The sequence below is a fragment of the Caretta caretta genome, chromosome 2 (genome assembly GCF_965140235.1).
Source record: "Caretta caretta isolate rCarCar2 chromosome 2, rCarCar1.hap1, whole genome shotgun sequence".
NCBI classification, from domain to species: Eukaryota; Metazoa; Chordata; order Testudines; family Cheloniidae; genus Caretta; species Caretta caretta.
In genome coordinates, this window is record NC_134207.1 from 9,701,259 (window position 1) to 9,718,479 (window position 17,221).

The 17,221-nt window shown below is 44.9% G+C and overlaps 1 protein-coding gene across 8 annotated transcripts in view; it reads right to left on the reverse strand.

Annotated features, from left to right (window-relative positions):
* Window positions 1–6,269: 6,269 nt before the first annotated feature.
* Window positions 6,270–17,221, reverse strand: part of DENND3 (DENN domain containing 3) — a 63,839-nt gene continuing 52,887 nt past the window's right edge. For 7 of the 8 annotated variants that reach the window (XM_048841726.2, XM_048841729.2, XM_048841724.2 and 4 more), the window contains 6 exons: window positions 16,948–17,087; window positions 14,855–15,015; window positions 11,775–11,908; window positions 10,445–10,563; window positions 10,178–10,315; window positions 6,270–8,614 (listed from right to left, as the gene is read on the reverse strand). In XM_048841726.2, coding sequence (XP_048697683.1) covers window positions 8,414–8,614; window positions 10,178–10,315; window positions 10,445–10,563; window positions 11,775–11,908; window positions 14,855–15,015; window positions 16,948–17,087 — 893 coding nt within the window. In that variant the 3' untranslated portion in view covers window positions 6,270–8,413. Of the gene's footprint in view, window positions 8,615–10,177; window positions 10,316–10,444; window positions 10,564–11,774; window positions 11,909–14,854; window positions 15,016–16,389; window positions 16,512–16,947; window positions 17,088–17,221 lie in introns of those variants that run through there. The other variant, XR_007355438.2, reaches the window with a different exon arrangement.

A 17,221-nucleotide genomic window follows, 5' to 3' on the forward strand; every position in this document is an offset into this window, starting at 1 on the left:
AGCCTCTACCCTCTACAGCACGAGCTAAACGCCAACTGGCGTAGAGCAGCCTCAGTTATTGCTTTCTCTCTCTTTAACTGGTCTCGGTGCCAGGGACTAGGACAAAACACCCCACGCAGGAGGTGTGTAGGTTACACAAGTGCTTTACACCCAGCAATCATGGCAGCATTGCCTCAGGCTCAGCTTTCATGCGCACGCTGATTGGCCCCAGGTACGCTACCCCACAGTGCTGCCACTCGTGCACTCCCAGCCCGTCTGGTTTGGCCGCCGCACCGTGCAGGGCTTTAGGCCAGCGGGCAGCTGCCGGCCAGCACAACCCAAGAGCCCTGGGGAGCTGCTTTTCTTCACCTAAAGCCGCTAAAGGGGGCAGGGAGCTGATGAGCAGGAAAAGGGACCATCCCAATCAGTGCCCCCCACACTCTGACACAAGGTGTCTGTGCCGTCCCCCAGCTGCAAGACCGAATGGAAGGGGCCGCGGGCACGTGGGCTGGGTGCCAGCAGATTAGTGCCAAAGGCCTTCAGAAAAGCATAGTGGGACATAGTGCAGTAAGGGCTGCCACCAGCACTGGCTCTGGCGAGACAGGTGGAGAATGGGGCACAGAGCTGGAGCCTGAGCAGGGGGAAACCAGCTTGTTGAAGGCACAGGGACAGCCCCAGCATGGGGCTGGAGATGCTGTCAGGGCACCGAGAGGGCTACAGGGAGAGGGACGCACCGTCCTGCTGCTCTCTCAAGAAACAGGCAAGGTTCTAGGCCGAGGTGGAAGGTGGCCGAGCAGTGACTGAGCCCAGCAGGGACAATGGCAGGAAGACGCACAAATGCAGATGAGGTTTGTAGAATGGAAGGTGGCCAGAACCTGATGAATCAGCTGCCTCCCTGCATAGACTCGGGAACACAGGGCTGGAAAACACTCACATAATTCTGTCACTCTGCGGGTAATGCTGGCATATCCCCTAGGAAGAGCTGGCAGGATTTGCCTCTAATGCCTCACCCCATTAGCATTTCCCAGCAAGCTTGTGACCTGCTAAGTGGCTGACACCGCACTGAGAGGTAAAGGCGCTGGGAGGGGGGCTCCAGGCAGCAAGGCCCCAGGGACTGTGGTATTTCAGCAAAGCCCAGACACTCCTACAACTTATTGGGTTTGCTCCTGGGCTATGCCAGAAGCCCTCACCCATAGCCGGCCTGGGAATCTGCAATCCTTCAAGATTGACTTGAGCATCTTCTTGCCCAGTGTGTCCCGCAGTAATGAAAATGAATTACTTTGGCCTATATTCACCTCCCCAGCCAGAAACTGCTACTGCTGGCTCCTACTTCCAGGAGTGAATCATTTTAAAATGTGGTATGTGATGCATCTGTTTACCTAAAACAGCTGCCTACACTCAAAGAGTGTTGCTCTAAATTAATCCATCTTTTATGGTGCAAATAATGCTACCAGATTAGAATAGTCAGTTTACACTTACTGTTCACATGTGAGAATAACTGCAACAAAAGGTTCAAGTCAGTGGAAGAATGAAGGCAAAAATATTCCCATCAAATAGCTTGCAGAATACCTGATATTGAGCATTAGGTCCCCGCAAAAAGCTTTGAATTTTCTCTCCAAGAGTTAAGTTTATTTAGTTAAGTCAGTGGTGCCCCCTGCTGTCTGTGTCAAGAAACAATCTTAGTTCTTTTTTTAGACACAAAAACCGCTCCAGTCCTGTAGAATAGAGCAAATGAGACATTTCATTTTCCCTGCCTGTGGCACTTCACTTAACTAGCCCCTGCTTAAGAACAGCTGCATTAAGCTGCAGCTCAGTATTTTCCCCTTTGCATTTCGATGTCCGAATGAAACGGTTTTTAGACTCACTTTTGAAATGGGAACACGAAGCTCAAACAAGCTCCCTGATTCCCAGCATGGATCTGCCCCAGAAGCCAGCACACCAGAGAGTGTTTCTATGCTCTTATGGGATGGCCTCCCTGTTAGCTTACACACCAGGTACTGACAGGGGATTCTCCAGAGCTATGAGCATGAGCTGTTACAGCTTGCACTAAAATACCAGGTCTCTGCCACTGTGGGCTTTAACAGATTCATGGCATCTGCAGAGTAGACCCAGAGGGATCCAGCAACACTTACATACATCCTCTGCTCACAGGAAGTTCATCCCAAGCATCTGAGACCCACACCACTTTGAATCCAAGATGAGCCTTGTATTTAGCTGTGACACTGATTAAGTTTCCCAGACCTGAAGAGCAGCTCTGTGTAAGCTCAAAAGCTTGTTTCTCTCACCAAGAGAAGTTGGTCCAGTAAAAGCTATTACCTCCCCCACCTTGTTGTACTAATATCAGAGACGACACAGTAACACTGCATACGTTAAATAACTACAGGTATGTAAGAGATCCCCATTGCAGAGCCTGCTTGAGGCAGTACTGGGCTTGCATTGCCCAAGGTGCACAAAACAAGATACTACTGGAATGTCACTGGAACAAGAAAACAAAGAAAAGTGGCCAGATACTGAGATAAATATATTCAGGCTAAGCCTGTGAAATTCAGGTTAGAGTGCTAAAGACCTAGCTGTAGTGAGACCACTGGCCTTGCTAGCTGGCAGCACCTGATGAAGGATGGTGAGATTACAAAAGGAAAAAACAGCCTGATTCTTAAAGGGGGTTGAGTGCCTGCAACCTCCACTGACTTCTATAGGAGTGGGCTCCTCTCAGCATCCAGTTTTTGAGGCAGTAGGAAGAAAAAGGGGGCAAGGGCAATTAAAATGCAGTCTAACCTCCTTTCCTGGAAACAAGCAAGAGCTGAGAAAGCAGTGACCTTGTGAGCACCTGAAGGCCAATGGGAGAATGAGCAACCACCACCAAGGTGGTACCACCCAATAGAAGCTAGAGATCCTGGGCCAGATCCTGCGCTGGCATATATTAGTATTTCCCTCAATAGACCTGCACCAATTTATATCAGCTGAGGATCTGGACCAAGTTATTTTTTTCAAAGGGATAGCACAGCACCGAAGAGGCAATGCAGCTGCCTTCAGGAAAGCATTCGAGACCATTCCACAAACAGTATCAGTAGATACTACCAGGGTTGAATCTACCATACGTGTAGCCACAGAAGTCAGTTAGATGTTCAGTGACAGCGCAGGTGATTGCAGGATATAGTTTCTGATTTGCTTACTCAACCTATGTATGTGGTAGAATGGAAACACAAGGCCGGACTAGAGTAAATACTCCTGATTAGTGTCAAGTTGGGTAGAGGTATCGAGCGGGGATTGGTTCCTGGGACCAGTGCTATTCCTCATCCTCACTGGAAGCTGAAAGGAAACTATAATAATGCAGGTTGTGGCTGTCCTGAAGTTAAGAGAGATTGTAAATGGTTTAAAGAACACATGATCAAGATACAATTCACTCTGGTAAGTTACAGAAGAGAGCTGAAATCTGTTGAAGTAGATCGGGGGGGCAAACTTCTTGGCCCAAGGGCCACATCAGGGTTGCAAAACTGTATGGAGGACGGGGTAGCGAAGACAGTGCCTCCACAAACAGCCTGACCCCTGCCGCCTATCCACCCACTCCGACTTTCCACCCCTTGACTGCCCCCCTCAGAACCTCCAACCCATCCAACTCCCCCTGCTCCTTGTCCCCTGACCACCCCTCCCAGGACCCCTGCCCCTAACCGCCCCCAGGATCCCCCCCCATCCAACCCCCATGGTTCCTGTCCCCTGACTACCCCAGCCCCTATCCACACCTCTGTCCCCTGGGACCCCCTGCCCCTTATCCCAACCCCTCCCGCCATACTGCTCAGAGCAGCAGGAGCTCGCAGCCCTGCAGTCCGGAGCCAGCCACGCCGCCGGGCCGCTCAGCAGGAGAGAGCACTGGTGGCACAGTGAGCTGAGGCTGCGGGGGAGCGCGGACGGCAGGGGACAGGACGGGGACTAGCCTCCCCGGCCAGGAGCTCAAGGGCTGGGCAGGATGGTCCCACGGGCCGGATGTGGCCCGCGAGCCGTAGTTTGCCCACCTCTGAAGTGGATCCAGCATGACATCTATGCAGGAAGCACTGAAATGACACACGATATAGGCTGCACAACAGCACCCCAGGGAAGGACCTGGGGGATTAGTATGATAATACTGAGTAAGAGTCAATACTATAACAAAATAAAGGCATATTATATTAGATCATATTAAGAGTAACATGAGTGCTCCAACGAGCAAGGAAATTATCCACCTCTATTTGCCTCTGGTTAGTTTCTCGATCCCTGAAACACTGCACTCAGTTTTCAGCAGCATGGGACAGATCCTCACCTGATGTAAATCAGCCTCTCTCCACTGATTGCCTTTGGTGCTATCTTGATTTAGATCAGCTGAGGATCTGGGTCCATGTTATTAAAAAGAGGAAAAAGTAGTGAGTAACCTCAAAGGCAGACAAGCAAAACTGAGGAAAGGTTGGAGGAAAAAGGCCTAACAGGATCAAGAGAACTGGGTATTAACATTATCAAGGGACACTGATGGGAGACATGGCTATACACAGAGATACAGATCTTATAAAGGGGACTAGATCAATAAACTCAGTATTCGTCATGGAGGGCAGGTGATCGTGTTGCCATACTGTGTTCTAACTGGCTTAGAGAACACTCTTATTAATACTACTATAGAGGGAGTATGTCTGAGCACAGGACTGGGAGCCAGGAATTCCTGAGTATATGGCAGGTGGCACTAGGCTGCACTGTTACATTGTCTGTTAAAGTTCTTTTTTGTGATGTGTGAGCAGGTTTCCACTCTTGGGAAGATATGCTGTGTGTGTTGTGGTTAGTTTTGAGTTATACAAGTTGTGTGTGGAGGCAGCTTTATGAGACAGGGCACTGTGCAAGCAGCAGGAGAGTCTGCAGTCTCCCTAGGGCTCTGCTTAGAGTCAGTTCTTGAGGCAGGGTTGCTCCAAGGAAACCACACACTGGTGCTGAGCTGAGATTTGTGGCTGAAGGATTGCCCCGCCTGCCGTTTGACCATTTCATTTCAGGACTGTGGTGTGCGTGCGTGTGCAAATAAAGCGAGTTGCCCTTAAGAGTATATCCAGACTCGGTCACTAATGTCTCCCTCCCTGGAAAGCAGAACTGCAAGGCCCAGAACATCTGCTGCTGCTCTGTAGTGGGGCCACACTGGTGTCAGAAAGGGAACTGTATTGTTCTACCCCTTTTGTACTTGGGGAACAGAGGCAAACGCTTGCCCAGTATCACAGGGGGCATCGCTGCCAGGATGAGAGCTCACTCCTGGTGCACTGACAGCCCACTGATGAGGCAAGCTAATTATAAAATGCTTTGGGAGAGCGACAACGAAGGCAGTTACGAATGGATGACCAGATGAAGTAACAGGGTTGAGTTGTACAGTAGCTAACTTTGTGATCGCCAGCTCTTACATATATCTCCCTGTAGAGAAACCACTCACGCAGTAAAGAAGTCATTTCGTTTGCCAGTACCAGCCCAGGAGCTCCTTTCCATGTTTTGGGGGAGAAAATGACTCGTTCTCATAATATACTTTCAGCTTTCTCAGGGTTTGAGATGTATTAGCAGGGAAAGTTATATTTACCAAGGAACAAGAATTAGGGAATATTTGCAGAGAGAAAAGAAGCTCCAGAAGGAGAGAGTGTTGGCTCCACTGCTTTCCTTTAGGAGAAGGGAAAATGGCCCCGACGTCTCTGCTGACATCATAGGCCGGGGTGGCCAATCTCAGCCAGAGAAGGAGCCAGAATTTACCAATGTACATTGCCAAAGATCCACAGTAATATGTCAGCAGCCCCCATCACCTCCCCCACCCTCCGGCTCCCAGTGCCTCCCACCCACCAGCAGCTCCTCCTATCAGTGCCTCCCTGCACCTCCCAATCAACTGCAGGTGGGGGAGGGGTGGAGGAGGAGGAGGAATGAGGACACAGCAGGCTTAGCAGAGGGCGCGGGAGCCCCCAACTTAGAACTTCCATGGGATGGGAGAATCCCCAGATGAGATAAAGCCAGGATAGCCAGCTCCTTCACAACCTGTTTTAGTCCCTGGCATAGGAGGCATGTCAGGGATAAGGGAAGCTTAGCAGTTAAAGTGAACCATAGCCAGCCAGCATAGAGTAAAGCAGCCTTCAGCCTGGAACAGATCCGAGCAGAACCTTGTACAGAGACAGTCCTAGTATCAGACAGCCACAGCCATCTTCTTTGCAGCCTTATCTCTGCTACACCCAACAGATGCTGGCCCCGACTCTAAATTTAGGTCCTTGTGGTGTGTTGAATTACATGGAAATAAAAACAAGTTACAAAGAGGCTAGAATTGCAATAGTGTTTAATATTCTGTTTCTCATATTAGTTTTTTCAGTGACTGAACAAATGACGAGAGAATTTCAATCACCATCAAATAGCCAGACTGAAAAACTTAACGCAGAGACTATCAGTAGTTTATATAACAATATTTCTATTAGCCCTGCACTACTATAGGTTATATATAATGAACAAAGAAAGTAGCAGCTGATTTTTCCATCTATTTACAGTATTTTATAGAAATTATATATCCCACTTTATCCTGCATGGATATAGACACAACTACTCTGTACATATATATAGTTCTCCAACTCACACATATTTCCTGAAAGGAAAGGACTAGGAAGCATAAGCCAAATGGAACACCAGACCACAGTACAATGGCATTTACTTTCAATTATTTTGCATTATCTGTGTGATAGCATATGGTGCCTTCATGTAACTTAAAAATAAGTTGAATTATTTTCTTAGGTATGTTTGAGCTAAATAATGGCGGCAGTCTTTTTAGGTTTTATTTCTCTGTTTATATTTCATTGAAATTGTCATTGTGCACCCCTCCTCCCCCAAAATAAGGGGGCAACAAAAGCAAAAAGACAAAGAACAAAAGAGTAAAGGAGTGGAAAGGGAGGGAAAGTAAAGGCAGGAAGGGGGGCAGGGATTGGAAAGGAGAGCAACATCTCAGTTTCCATCAGGTTTCTAAAAAGTCAGACCCAATCTTTTCAAAGTTTACTGAGGTCCCTCCTCTCCAAAAAACATTACCCGCTCTTTAGCTGCCAGGTCAGCAAAGTCTGTGTGCCAAGCTGCTACCCCTGGAGGCAGTCTGCTCTTCCAGCTAAACAGTATCAGTCATTTGTCTACAAGCAGTGCTCTGGAGAGCCAAGCATTCTGTGAAGCTGGGATGTTTCCAAGATAATGAGCTATATCCCAAAACACAGCTCTTGGAAGTAATTTTTATGGAGGTATCCAAAACATATTAATCCTCCGGCCTTCTTCTAGCCAAAAGAATTGTATCCTGGGACAGTCCCAAAACATGTTAGCCACTAGGGCTCCGGAAAACAAGAGTGGACAAAACATAATTTTTTTCTGCCAAATCAGCCTTACTTGTAGATCAACAGTAGAATTTTTAATGATTTGGAAGGCACTTCCCCACTGGCTAGGGTTCAAGGACATGAAACAAAGATTTGTTCCACGTCTGGTGCAGGCAATCTAAATTACAGAGAGTCTTTTGGGCCAAGAAGCCCAAACAGGCTAAGGCAGCTGGGTAGTCCCAGTTAACAGAGTGGTACTGGGGTGGGGTTCATTTGCATAGCTCCAACAAATGCTGCTGCCACTAGCAAGAATATATTGAAATTAAATTTGCCAAAGACAGGGCTACTACAGCACTGATTCCATTCCTAAGAACCTGGCAGATCCCAGATATTCTGCACTTGCTTTTTAAAGGGATGCTTACTTCTTCAAGTTGCCGTAACTGGAAATATCCAGCTATCTTGGCACACCAGCAGACTATAAGTGCTATTAGGGAAAGTCAGCATTTTAAATAATGCACCATAAATATAGATACAGCAGGAAGGAAAAAAGTCATCCTTGTGTTAATGTGGCTGCCAGCTTAGAAAGATACTTTGAATTTACAGTACTTCTATCACCCAAATTCTATCACCCAAATTTAATATTTTTCCAAACATTTCAAGCTGTCAAGTAGTCAAGATATCAATAATATTATTTTGTAGGAGGATACTTATGTATCTTTAAGAACTAGATCAAGCTGAATTATTGGGCCATACTCTCTGCCGATTCAGCTTCACTGAAGTCAATTTACTTTAGCAAAGAACTTGGCCCATAACCTTGACCTTTCATGACAATGTTTGTAAAATATAATCTCCGAGGTTTAAAAATCCAGTGATTTCTCTACTCAGTGTTCCAGTTCCTTACCGAGTGTGCAGGTCGTGGCTGATCATGGCAGGGTGCAAACAGAAATCCCCTTTTGTTTCTATATACTACAATAATGTAGTTACCACTGAAATAATTATACTAATAAATTAAAAATAACACTGATGCATTGTTAAAAACATTTGAAGGGTGAAGTTGGGATAACAAAATCCAAACCGGTAAGTTTTCCAACAGTGGTATTTACACACACTTGGAAAAGTTAAATCTATTCAACTTTCCAAATAGCAATCTTCCCTTCTTCCCTTCCAGAACCACTGAGAACGTATCTGTCCTCTGCGGAGCACAGTGCCTTTACCGTATCAGCATGGCCCACCAACTCCTTCTCCACAGTTTTCTTTTCAGCATCTATCACATAGATCTTTCCCCGGGTTTTGCCCTGGGATAGTCCTCTGCCGCCAATCCACATCTGAAAAGCAGAATCAATTTTTAATACATTACATTCCACTTCTGTTCGAAGATACAGCCTAAGCTGTTTCAGCAAAGGAGTTGTTTATGTGCCCCCAAAGATACAGTCAGTGGTACTCTGGTCAGGTTTGAAAACGGTAATACCCAAAGTCTCTCAAAGCTATTTGTTGGAGCCAATGGTTTGTATGTTTCTGTGCAGGATGTATACTCACTATTACGTTTTTAATAAGGGTTGCCAGCTAAAAAGCAGCATATTTAAGAATGACAAAATGGGCAAAATTCTGTGTCTTTGCTTCCTTGCTAAAATAAATGGTCTAATTTTAATTAAATGAATTTAGAAGCAAGCCTGTAACAGACAGCTGTAACACTATAATCTTCTGTCATTGCCAGGCAGCCATTCTGACCCAGCCTGGCAACTCCAGTAAATGCTGTTTCGTTTTTACAACAGGGATATGTGGGTTTTATAGCTCTTACCATTGGCTCCGTCCTATCCTAGGAAAGAAAGAGCCAAATTGCTGCATCGCTGGTAGACTTAAAGACAGGAATATTAAATGTTCAAACTGGGGAGGTGGAAAGCTCAGGAATGTTCGCTGGTTTTTCCTTTTTTGTATAAGGGAGTTAGTCAATAATGTATGTATGGTGTTACTGGGCTATGAAATGAGTGGAAGGGAAGAGGGATGATACTGCAGATGGAGCAGAAGAGGGCTCTGGGTTTCTGAGTAATCCTTTAATTTACAGGCTGGTTGGGTATCCCAGAGCTTGTGAGGTTCTGTCTCTACAGCACCTTTCTCTGGTTTTCCCATTAAGTCCTGGCTCACCAGCCTAGCCCCAGTGGCAGAGCAGCTAAATATATAGAGCAGCTTCCCAACTCCAGAGGGTGCTTTATGAAGTGACTGTACATTTTGTGGGAGAAGGGCTGGGGAGTCTGACTGGAAGGGTCCGGAGTTACTGTCACCACTTTATTGTGGAATATTTTTGGTATTATTTATGGAAATGACCTTTGCCCCTGACCAAATGGTGCACTCACTTGCAGCAGCCGCAGACCTCTGAAAGTGACTGGTATATTGGGACAGTGAGCTGAGTGACACTCCCAGAACATGGTGACATGGGGAACTGCTCGGGTCCTTTAACCCTGTTATGGTGGGCACATGATGATTAGATAGGAAGAGGCCATCTTCAGACACAGGCCAGCTAATCAGCATTTATTATTTTTCCACTAGTCTTTTGTTGGGCTTTATCACTGGAGCATAAGGCATTAAATGTCAGGGGATTCATATTGTTTGATTCATAATGTTCAGTGAAAAGATCAGCGGCTAATAAAGTCATCATGCATTTAATCATGGATGAGGTTTCTGGCCTTGCTTGTATGTTTGAGTACTAGATGGTCAATTATGTTGGGCTGCTATTAGCTCAGGGCTACTCATGTCTTAGAACAATGGGCGTGGCAAGCCCCCAGAAAAAGAACTCAACTGATGAAAACTTGACAGTGCTGTAAACACAAACTGCATTACATCTAGGAAATGGGCAACAAATAAAAATATCAAATTAACAGAATGTATTCTACCTGATTTTTTACTTTTATCATACAGGTAATCTCAGAACAGTCTTGAAGATGAATCTTTTGAGGAGTTCTGGAGAGATCTGTTGCATTCCAAATATACAGGTCACTACTTCCTGAACATGACGTCCATACTTGGTTCCCCTAAAGCACAGAAAGAATACGACCAATCTTACCAGTGTACTCACAAACATATCCTAAAAAATAATTGTACAGCACTGTTTATAAAGCAGAGACTTCCTATAAGACAAATTACCAGCGTAAATTTAATACCTCAGGAAACAGCTGGAAACAGAGAAAATACGAACACACATCCTTCAGATTCTCTTCAATTTTCATTTCTTGCCAAGGAGACCCATTAGTTGTCGCTACGAGTATACAACTTCCTGTACCTTCAATAGTAAAAATATGAGGTTAGTAGAAGTACTGACTTCTTATTTCCCAACAAAACTGTGGAAAGTTAGGAAGGAGTAAATGTGTACATGCAGAACTCTTTTCTAAAACACACAATGAAAACTATACATGCTATTCTCTATTTCCAATTGACTTCTCACAGTGTACGTTCTTATGTCTATTCTGCAATTACAGGCATGCCTGTTGGTACTCTAGGCGCTAACAGAAGGCGAAAAGAGAACTTGCTTAAATTTGCATATCACTATTTGGTTCTCAGCATGCACAAGTATTTGCTGCTATAGATCTAGGACAGAGATTCTGTACTACAGAAGTTGTAGGGTGGATTCCTGGCCCCAATGAAAATAATGGGAGCGTTACCACTGACAGCACATCCAGCCAGGATTTCACCCATAGTCTCAGTAGCTTTTCTGTCACTCAGTGTGCATACTTGATATACAGTGGATCCAAGGTCTATGGTAGCATTGAGTGTTAAGGCAATGTTGGGTGGATAAGCCTTAGGTTTCTTGAACCAACCTATACTTGGAAAAGATGGCTTATCAAGGACCTTTTACTCTGGCACTGAAGCCTTAGCATACCCTACTCCGCTCCTACGGACAGGATGGCAGAATACTTAGAAGTAGTTAAAGGTGACAGTCGAGACTATCAAGTTGGACCTGTGCCATAACAGGTGGCTCAAACACAGATCCACAACTGCCAATACTATTATCTCTAGACCCCACAGACGTAAAAGAACTTCTCTTTTAAGGGTTTCCATGCCAATTTACAGGCACCTTCAGGCAAGACCAAAGCCTGATGCTTCTAGATGTCATATCCTGCAGTCAATGCAACATCCCTGAAAAGATGTTCAAACCAGATGAGACATGGCCATACAGAGGCAACTCTCAGCCTCCCATGCAGTAATCCAGCAATTTTGTCCTATGTGGGACTTCTTGCTATCAAAAGAGGATATCTGTAAGACCCTGATCAGGCAAAATGCTTAATTTAAAGCACAATAATAATCCCAATAAACTCAACAGGACTACTCTATGCTATTTAAACAGCCTGAATGGAGATGGGTGGATGAAGAGAACTGGTTAATCATACAAAAAAAAGAACTGGCATGAAATTGCACTTTTCTTTACATTAAAGTGACATAACATGCAAAAACTTATTTAAAAAAATTCCAAGATCTGAGGCATGAAGAACTTACAGCACCAAAGACGGTTGTTGTGGAGTTTGATAGCAGTAAGATTCTTGCAGGGCAGCTGAAATCTACGGTTTACTTTCAAAGTGCTAATGTTCCAAGCAATCACTGTCCCATCTAAACTGCATGAATATGCTTCACTGTTGACATAAAAAACAAAATTAAAAACAGCATGGTGTACAATCAAATCCAGAACTGAGATCTCATATAAAGACAGACTTTTGTTAGAGGTCTCCCACCACAACAAACATTAATGCCAAGTCAAAGCAGAGATCTTTACTGCCAATAGTAGTAGAAATATTAGATTAAAATACAGCAATGAGCCACAACAGAGTGTGCGCATTAAAGTCTATAGGACAGTAGCACAGGAGTAGTTCCAAAGTGCCAGGGCAGCATGCTGGAAGGGAATCACAGCAGGTGGCAGGGAGAGGGTGGCTTTGGCAGCAGAAATTAGGTTTGGCACACGCACTTCTGCATTGTTCATTTTAAAAAGTATCATACGATGTATTTTAACTTATTTTTCTTGTTCTTCACTTTTTTATAAAGAAAAGTAAATCCAGAACAGGGTTGTAAAAGTATGATGAATCTATTCTGTGGACAAAGCAAAAATCATAGAATATCAGGGTTGGAAGGGACCTCAGGAGGTCATCTAGTCCAACCCCCTGCTCAAAGCAGGACCAATCCCCAACTAAATCATCCCAGCCAGGGCTTTGTCAAGCCTGACCTTAAAAACTTCTAGGGAAGAAGATTCCACCACCTCCCTAGGTAACACATTCCAGTGTTTCACCACCCTCCTAGTGAAAAAGTTTTTCCTAATATCCAACCTAAATCTCCCCCACTGCAACTTGAGACCATTACTCCTTGTTCTGTCATCTGCTACCACTGAGAACAGTCTAGAGCCATCCTCTTTGGAACCCCCTTTCAGGTAGTTGAAAGCAGCTATCAAATCCCCCCTCATTCTTCTCTTCTGAAGACTAAACATCCCCAGTTCCCCCAGCCTCTCCTCCTAAGTCATTTGTTCCAGTCCCCTAATCATTTTTGTTGCCCTCCACTGGACTCTTTCCAATTTTTCCACATCCTTCTTGTAGTGTGGGGCCCAAAACTGGACACAGTACTCCAGATGAGGCCTCACCAATGTCGAATAGAGGGGAACGATCACATCCCTCGATCTGCTGGCAATGCCCCTACTTATACATCCCAAAATGCCATTGACCTTCTTGGCAACAAGGGCACACTGCTGACTCATATCCAACTTCTCGTCCACTGTAATCCCCAGGTCCTGTTCTGCAGATCTGCTGCCGAGCCATTCGGTCCCTAGTCTGTAGCGGTGCATTGGATTCTTCCGTCCTGAGTGCAGGACTCTGCACTTGTCCTTGTTGAACCTCATCAGATTTCTTTTGGCCCAATCCTCCAATTTGTCTAGGTCCCTCTGTATCCTATCCCTGCCCTCCAGTGTATCTACCACTCCTCCCAGTTTAGTGTCATCTGCAAAGTTGCTGAGGGTGCAATCCACACCATCCTCCAGATCATTTATGAAGATATTGAACAAAACCGGCCCCAGGACCGACCCTTGGGGCACTCCACTTGATACCGGCTGCCAACTAGACATGGAGCCATTGATCACTACCCGTTGAGCCCGACAATCTAGCCAGCTTTCTATCCACCTTATAGTCCATTCATCTAGCCCATACTTCTTTAACTTGCTGGCAAGAATACTGTGGGAGACAGTGTCAAAAGCTTTGCTAAAGTCAAGGAACAACACGTCCACTGCTTTCCCTTCATCCACAGAGCCAGTTATCTCGTCATAGAAGACAATTAGATTAGTCAGGCATGACTTGCCCTTGGTGAATCCGTGCTGACTGTTCCTGATCACTTTCCTCTCCTCTAAGTGCTTCAGAATTGATTCCTTGAGGACCTGCTCCATTTTTCCAGGGACTGAGGTGAGGCTGACTGGCCTGTAGTTCCCAGAATCCTCCTTCTTCCCTTTTTTACAGATGGCCACTACATTAGCCTTTTTCCAGTCACCTGGGACCTCCCCCGATTGCCATGAGTTTTCAAAGATAATGGCCAATGGCTCTGCAATCACAGCCGCCAACTCCTTTAGCACTCTCGGATGCAACGCATTCGGCCCCATGGACTTGTGCTTGTCCAGCTTTTCTAAATAGTCCCGAACCACTTCTTTCTCCACAGAGGGCTGGTCACCTCCTCCCCATGCTGTGCTGCCCAGTGCAGTAGTCTGGGAGCTAGCCTTGTTCGTGAAGACAGAGGCAAAAAAAAAGCATTGAGTACATTAGCTTTTTCCACATCCTCTGTCACGAGGTTGCCTCCCTCATTCAGTAAGGGGCCCACACTTTCCTTGACTTTCTTCTTGTTGCTAACATACCTGAAGAAACCCTTCTTGTTACTCTTAACATCTCTTGCTAGCTGTATCTCCAGGTGTGATTTGACCTTTCTGATTTCACTCCTGCAAGCCCGAGCAATATATTTTTATACTCATCCCTGATCATTTGTCCAATCTTCCACTTCTTGTAAGCTTCTTTTTTGTATTTAAGAGCAGCAAGGATTTCACTGTTAAGCCAAGCTGGTCGTCTGCCATATTTACTATTCTTTCTGCACATCGGGATGGTTTGTCCCTATAACCTCAATAAGGATTCTTTAAAATACAGCCAGGATTGAATGGAATGATCTTCAAGAGGCTTCGGTGTGCAATTTATCACTGGATGCCTGCAACTCCTCTTTAGTCTCATCTCTGTCTCAGGAAAGCAGGACTATTTTGGAAATAAGGTGTCATTGTGAATCTGATCACATCAGATCAATTGGGCTACCTACGCAGAAGGTTAAATATAGTGTCTTGTGGTTGACTGTTTTACACGGACCCTTACATATAATTAAATGTTTTCTCTTAAGGTTAAATTTAGTCAAGATGTTGATTAGCGATTAGAGGAAATAAACACAAATTATCTTGTTTAAAATTCTCTCTAATATTACACATTTGTCCAACTTCAGAAGCTCTAGTACCAAGAATGCCTCCCACGTTAGCTGGTATGTATATTTTTTAAAAAATGGAACTTTGTAATCAAATTTACCTGGATACACTGTTCCTGTTCTCTGCAATGATGTCCATAACATGAGAGCGGTGGTCATTTAGTTGCTTATTGCAAGACATACTATGGGTGTTGATTATGTAAATAATGGTATCTTGAGAACCAATCCATACTTGGCTCTGCTCTACCATTACCATACAAGTCTAGAGACGAAAAAAAGTGCAAGATTTCTTTAAAAAGTTCAGCACAGAAGCCTATCACTCTTGAAAGAAGCACACAAACATGTTATACCAGTGGTTCTCAGCCTTTCCAGACGACTGTACCCCTTTCAGGAGTCTGATGTGCCTTGTGTATCCCCCAAGTTTCACCTCACTTAAAAGCTACTTGCTTATAAAAATCAGATATAAAAATACAGAAGTGTCTCTGCACACTATTACTGAAAAATTGCTGACTCATTTTTACCATACAATTATAAATATAAATATTGTACTTAACATTTCAGTGTATAGTATATAGAGCAATATAAACAATCCATTGTCCGTATGAAATGTTAGTTTGTACTGACTTTGCTAGAGCTTCTTACGTAGCCTGTTGTAAAACTAGGCAAATACTAGATGAGTTGATGTACCCCCTGGAAGACCTCTGCGTACCCCTGGTTGAAAACCACTGGATTATACAAAAGGACAGAGTTTTTCTAGTGGCTGAAGTCAGAGCAAGAATCAAAATTCCTCACTTCTTTCTTGGCTCTGTCACTAAAAGGCTGTATGATTGAAGGTAAGCGATGTTATCGCTATGGTTCAGTTTATCCTTCAAAAAAGTAGGCTTAATAATACTTACTGATACTTAACTCAAAGGTGTGTTTTGGGGCTTAAAATATAATGTAAAACTCTGAGACCTTCAGATGAAACACACTACAGAAGCTCAAAGTATTACACATTTCTTTCCTACATAACAGATACTCTTCCATTTGTATCAAATGTATTTCTCTCTTCAATTAGAAGTGAAACATTAAATTTAACTTTTGAACTAGAAATAGCAGCTGCAGTATTTTAAACACAGGGTTTTCTGAAATAATGTACTACTTATTTCCCACATTAATGCCCACTCCATCTCTAAACAGATCTCAGCCATCCACCACCTCTTCGTAACTCGCTCCCTCCAGCTCCTAGCTCTCATATACCTGGATCCCGTCATCAGACACTGCCTCTGCAGCTATCCTTTCTGAGGGAGGCCTCTCCTCTTTTCACAAACACCACTCTTGGTCAGACTGTGGTGGGCTTCTCCTCTCCCATTCCTGCCGGTTTCAGCCCCTCCCAGCTCCCCCTTCCCAGACTTTCCTTTTTTTGAACAGCACCGTATCTGCACCTTCTCTGCCCGCTTCACGCTGCTGTCCTTTACCATCCACCCAACTCCTTGAATCATCCTTCATTTCTGATTTAGTCTCCAGATGCTCTCTCTTCCTCTCCTTGCTATCTCCCACTCATCCTTGGGGACTTCAACTCCCATGCTGATGACTCATATGACCTCTTAGCTGTACCTCACCACTATCTTTGATCTGCAGGTCTGGATCAACTCACCCAGTCACGAGGGCTGTTCACTTGACTTGGTCTTCACCAAGCAATCCTCGCTCGGTTGAGTTCCCCCTCTCAGACCATTGCCTGGTTTCTTTCCACATCACCCATCAGCTCCCCACAGTGACCTGCAAGGCAGCCTTTCTGTGTCTTGCAGTCCATCAGCATTGATGACTTCTTGTCTGCTCTCAGCCCTCTGTCCTCCCTGCCCTCTTCCTTTCGTTCCGTTGATACAGTTGACTACACTCTCTCTCTCCAAGCTTCACTCTCCTCCAGTTTCAACTCTTTTGCCTCTCTCCCATCTCCCACCCTGCCAACACCCCAGCGCTGGCTTATCCTCAACATCTGCTTCCATCACTGTCCCATTGTTTCCTTGAACTCCCCCATCTGTCTGTTGTAGCTTGTTTTATACTTTGATTGTAAGCTCTTTGGGGCAGGGACCATATTTTTGCTCTGTATCTGTACAATGTCTGGCACAGTGGGGTCCCTGATCCATGACTAGGACTCCTAAGCGCTATGGTAATACAAATAATTAATAAGAACAGCAACGCGAGTCTCACTCACCAGTTTAGAGCTGCCCACTTTAAAACAGTGTTGCTGAATAGTCCAGGTAGATGCATCAAACACAATCACCTTCCCCTCACTTAAAGCACACCATAACTTTGGACGGGCATCTTCAATTTTATCTCCTGCATCGAGGTGCCCTAGTATTGGGGGGAAAAAAGAGGAACAAACAGTACTCCCAGCTACATTTGGAGATGTTATTAAGCAGAATATCTTCCTGGTGGAACATGATATCCGTGCCCCAGAACCTACATTACGTAGCTACTGAGTTGCA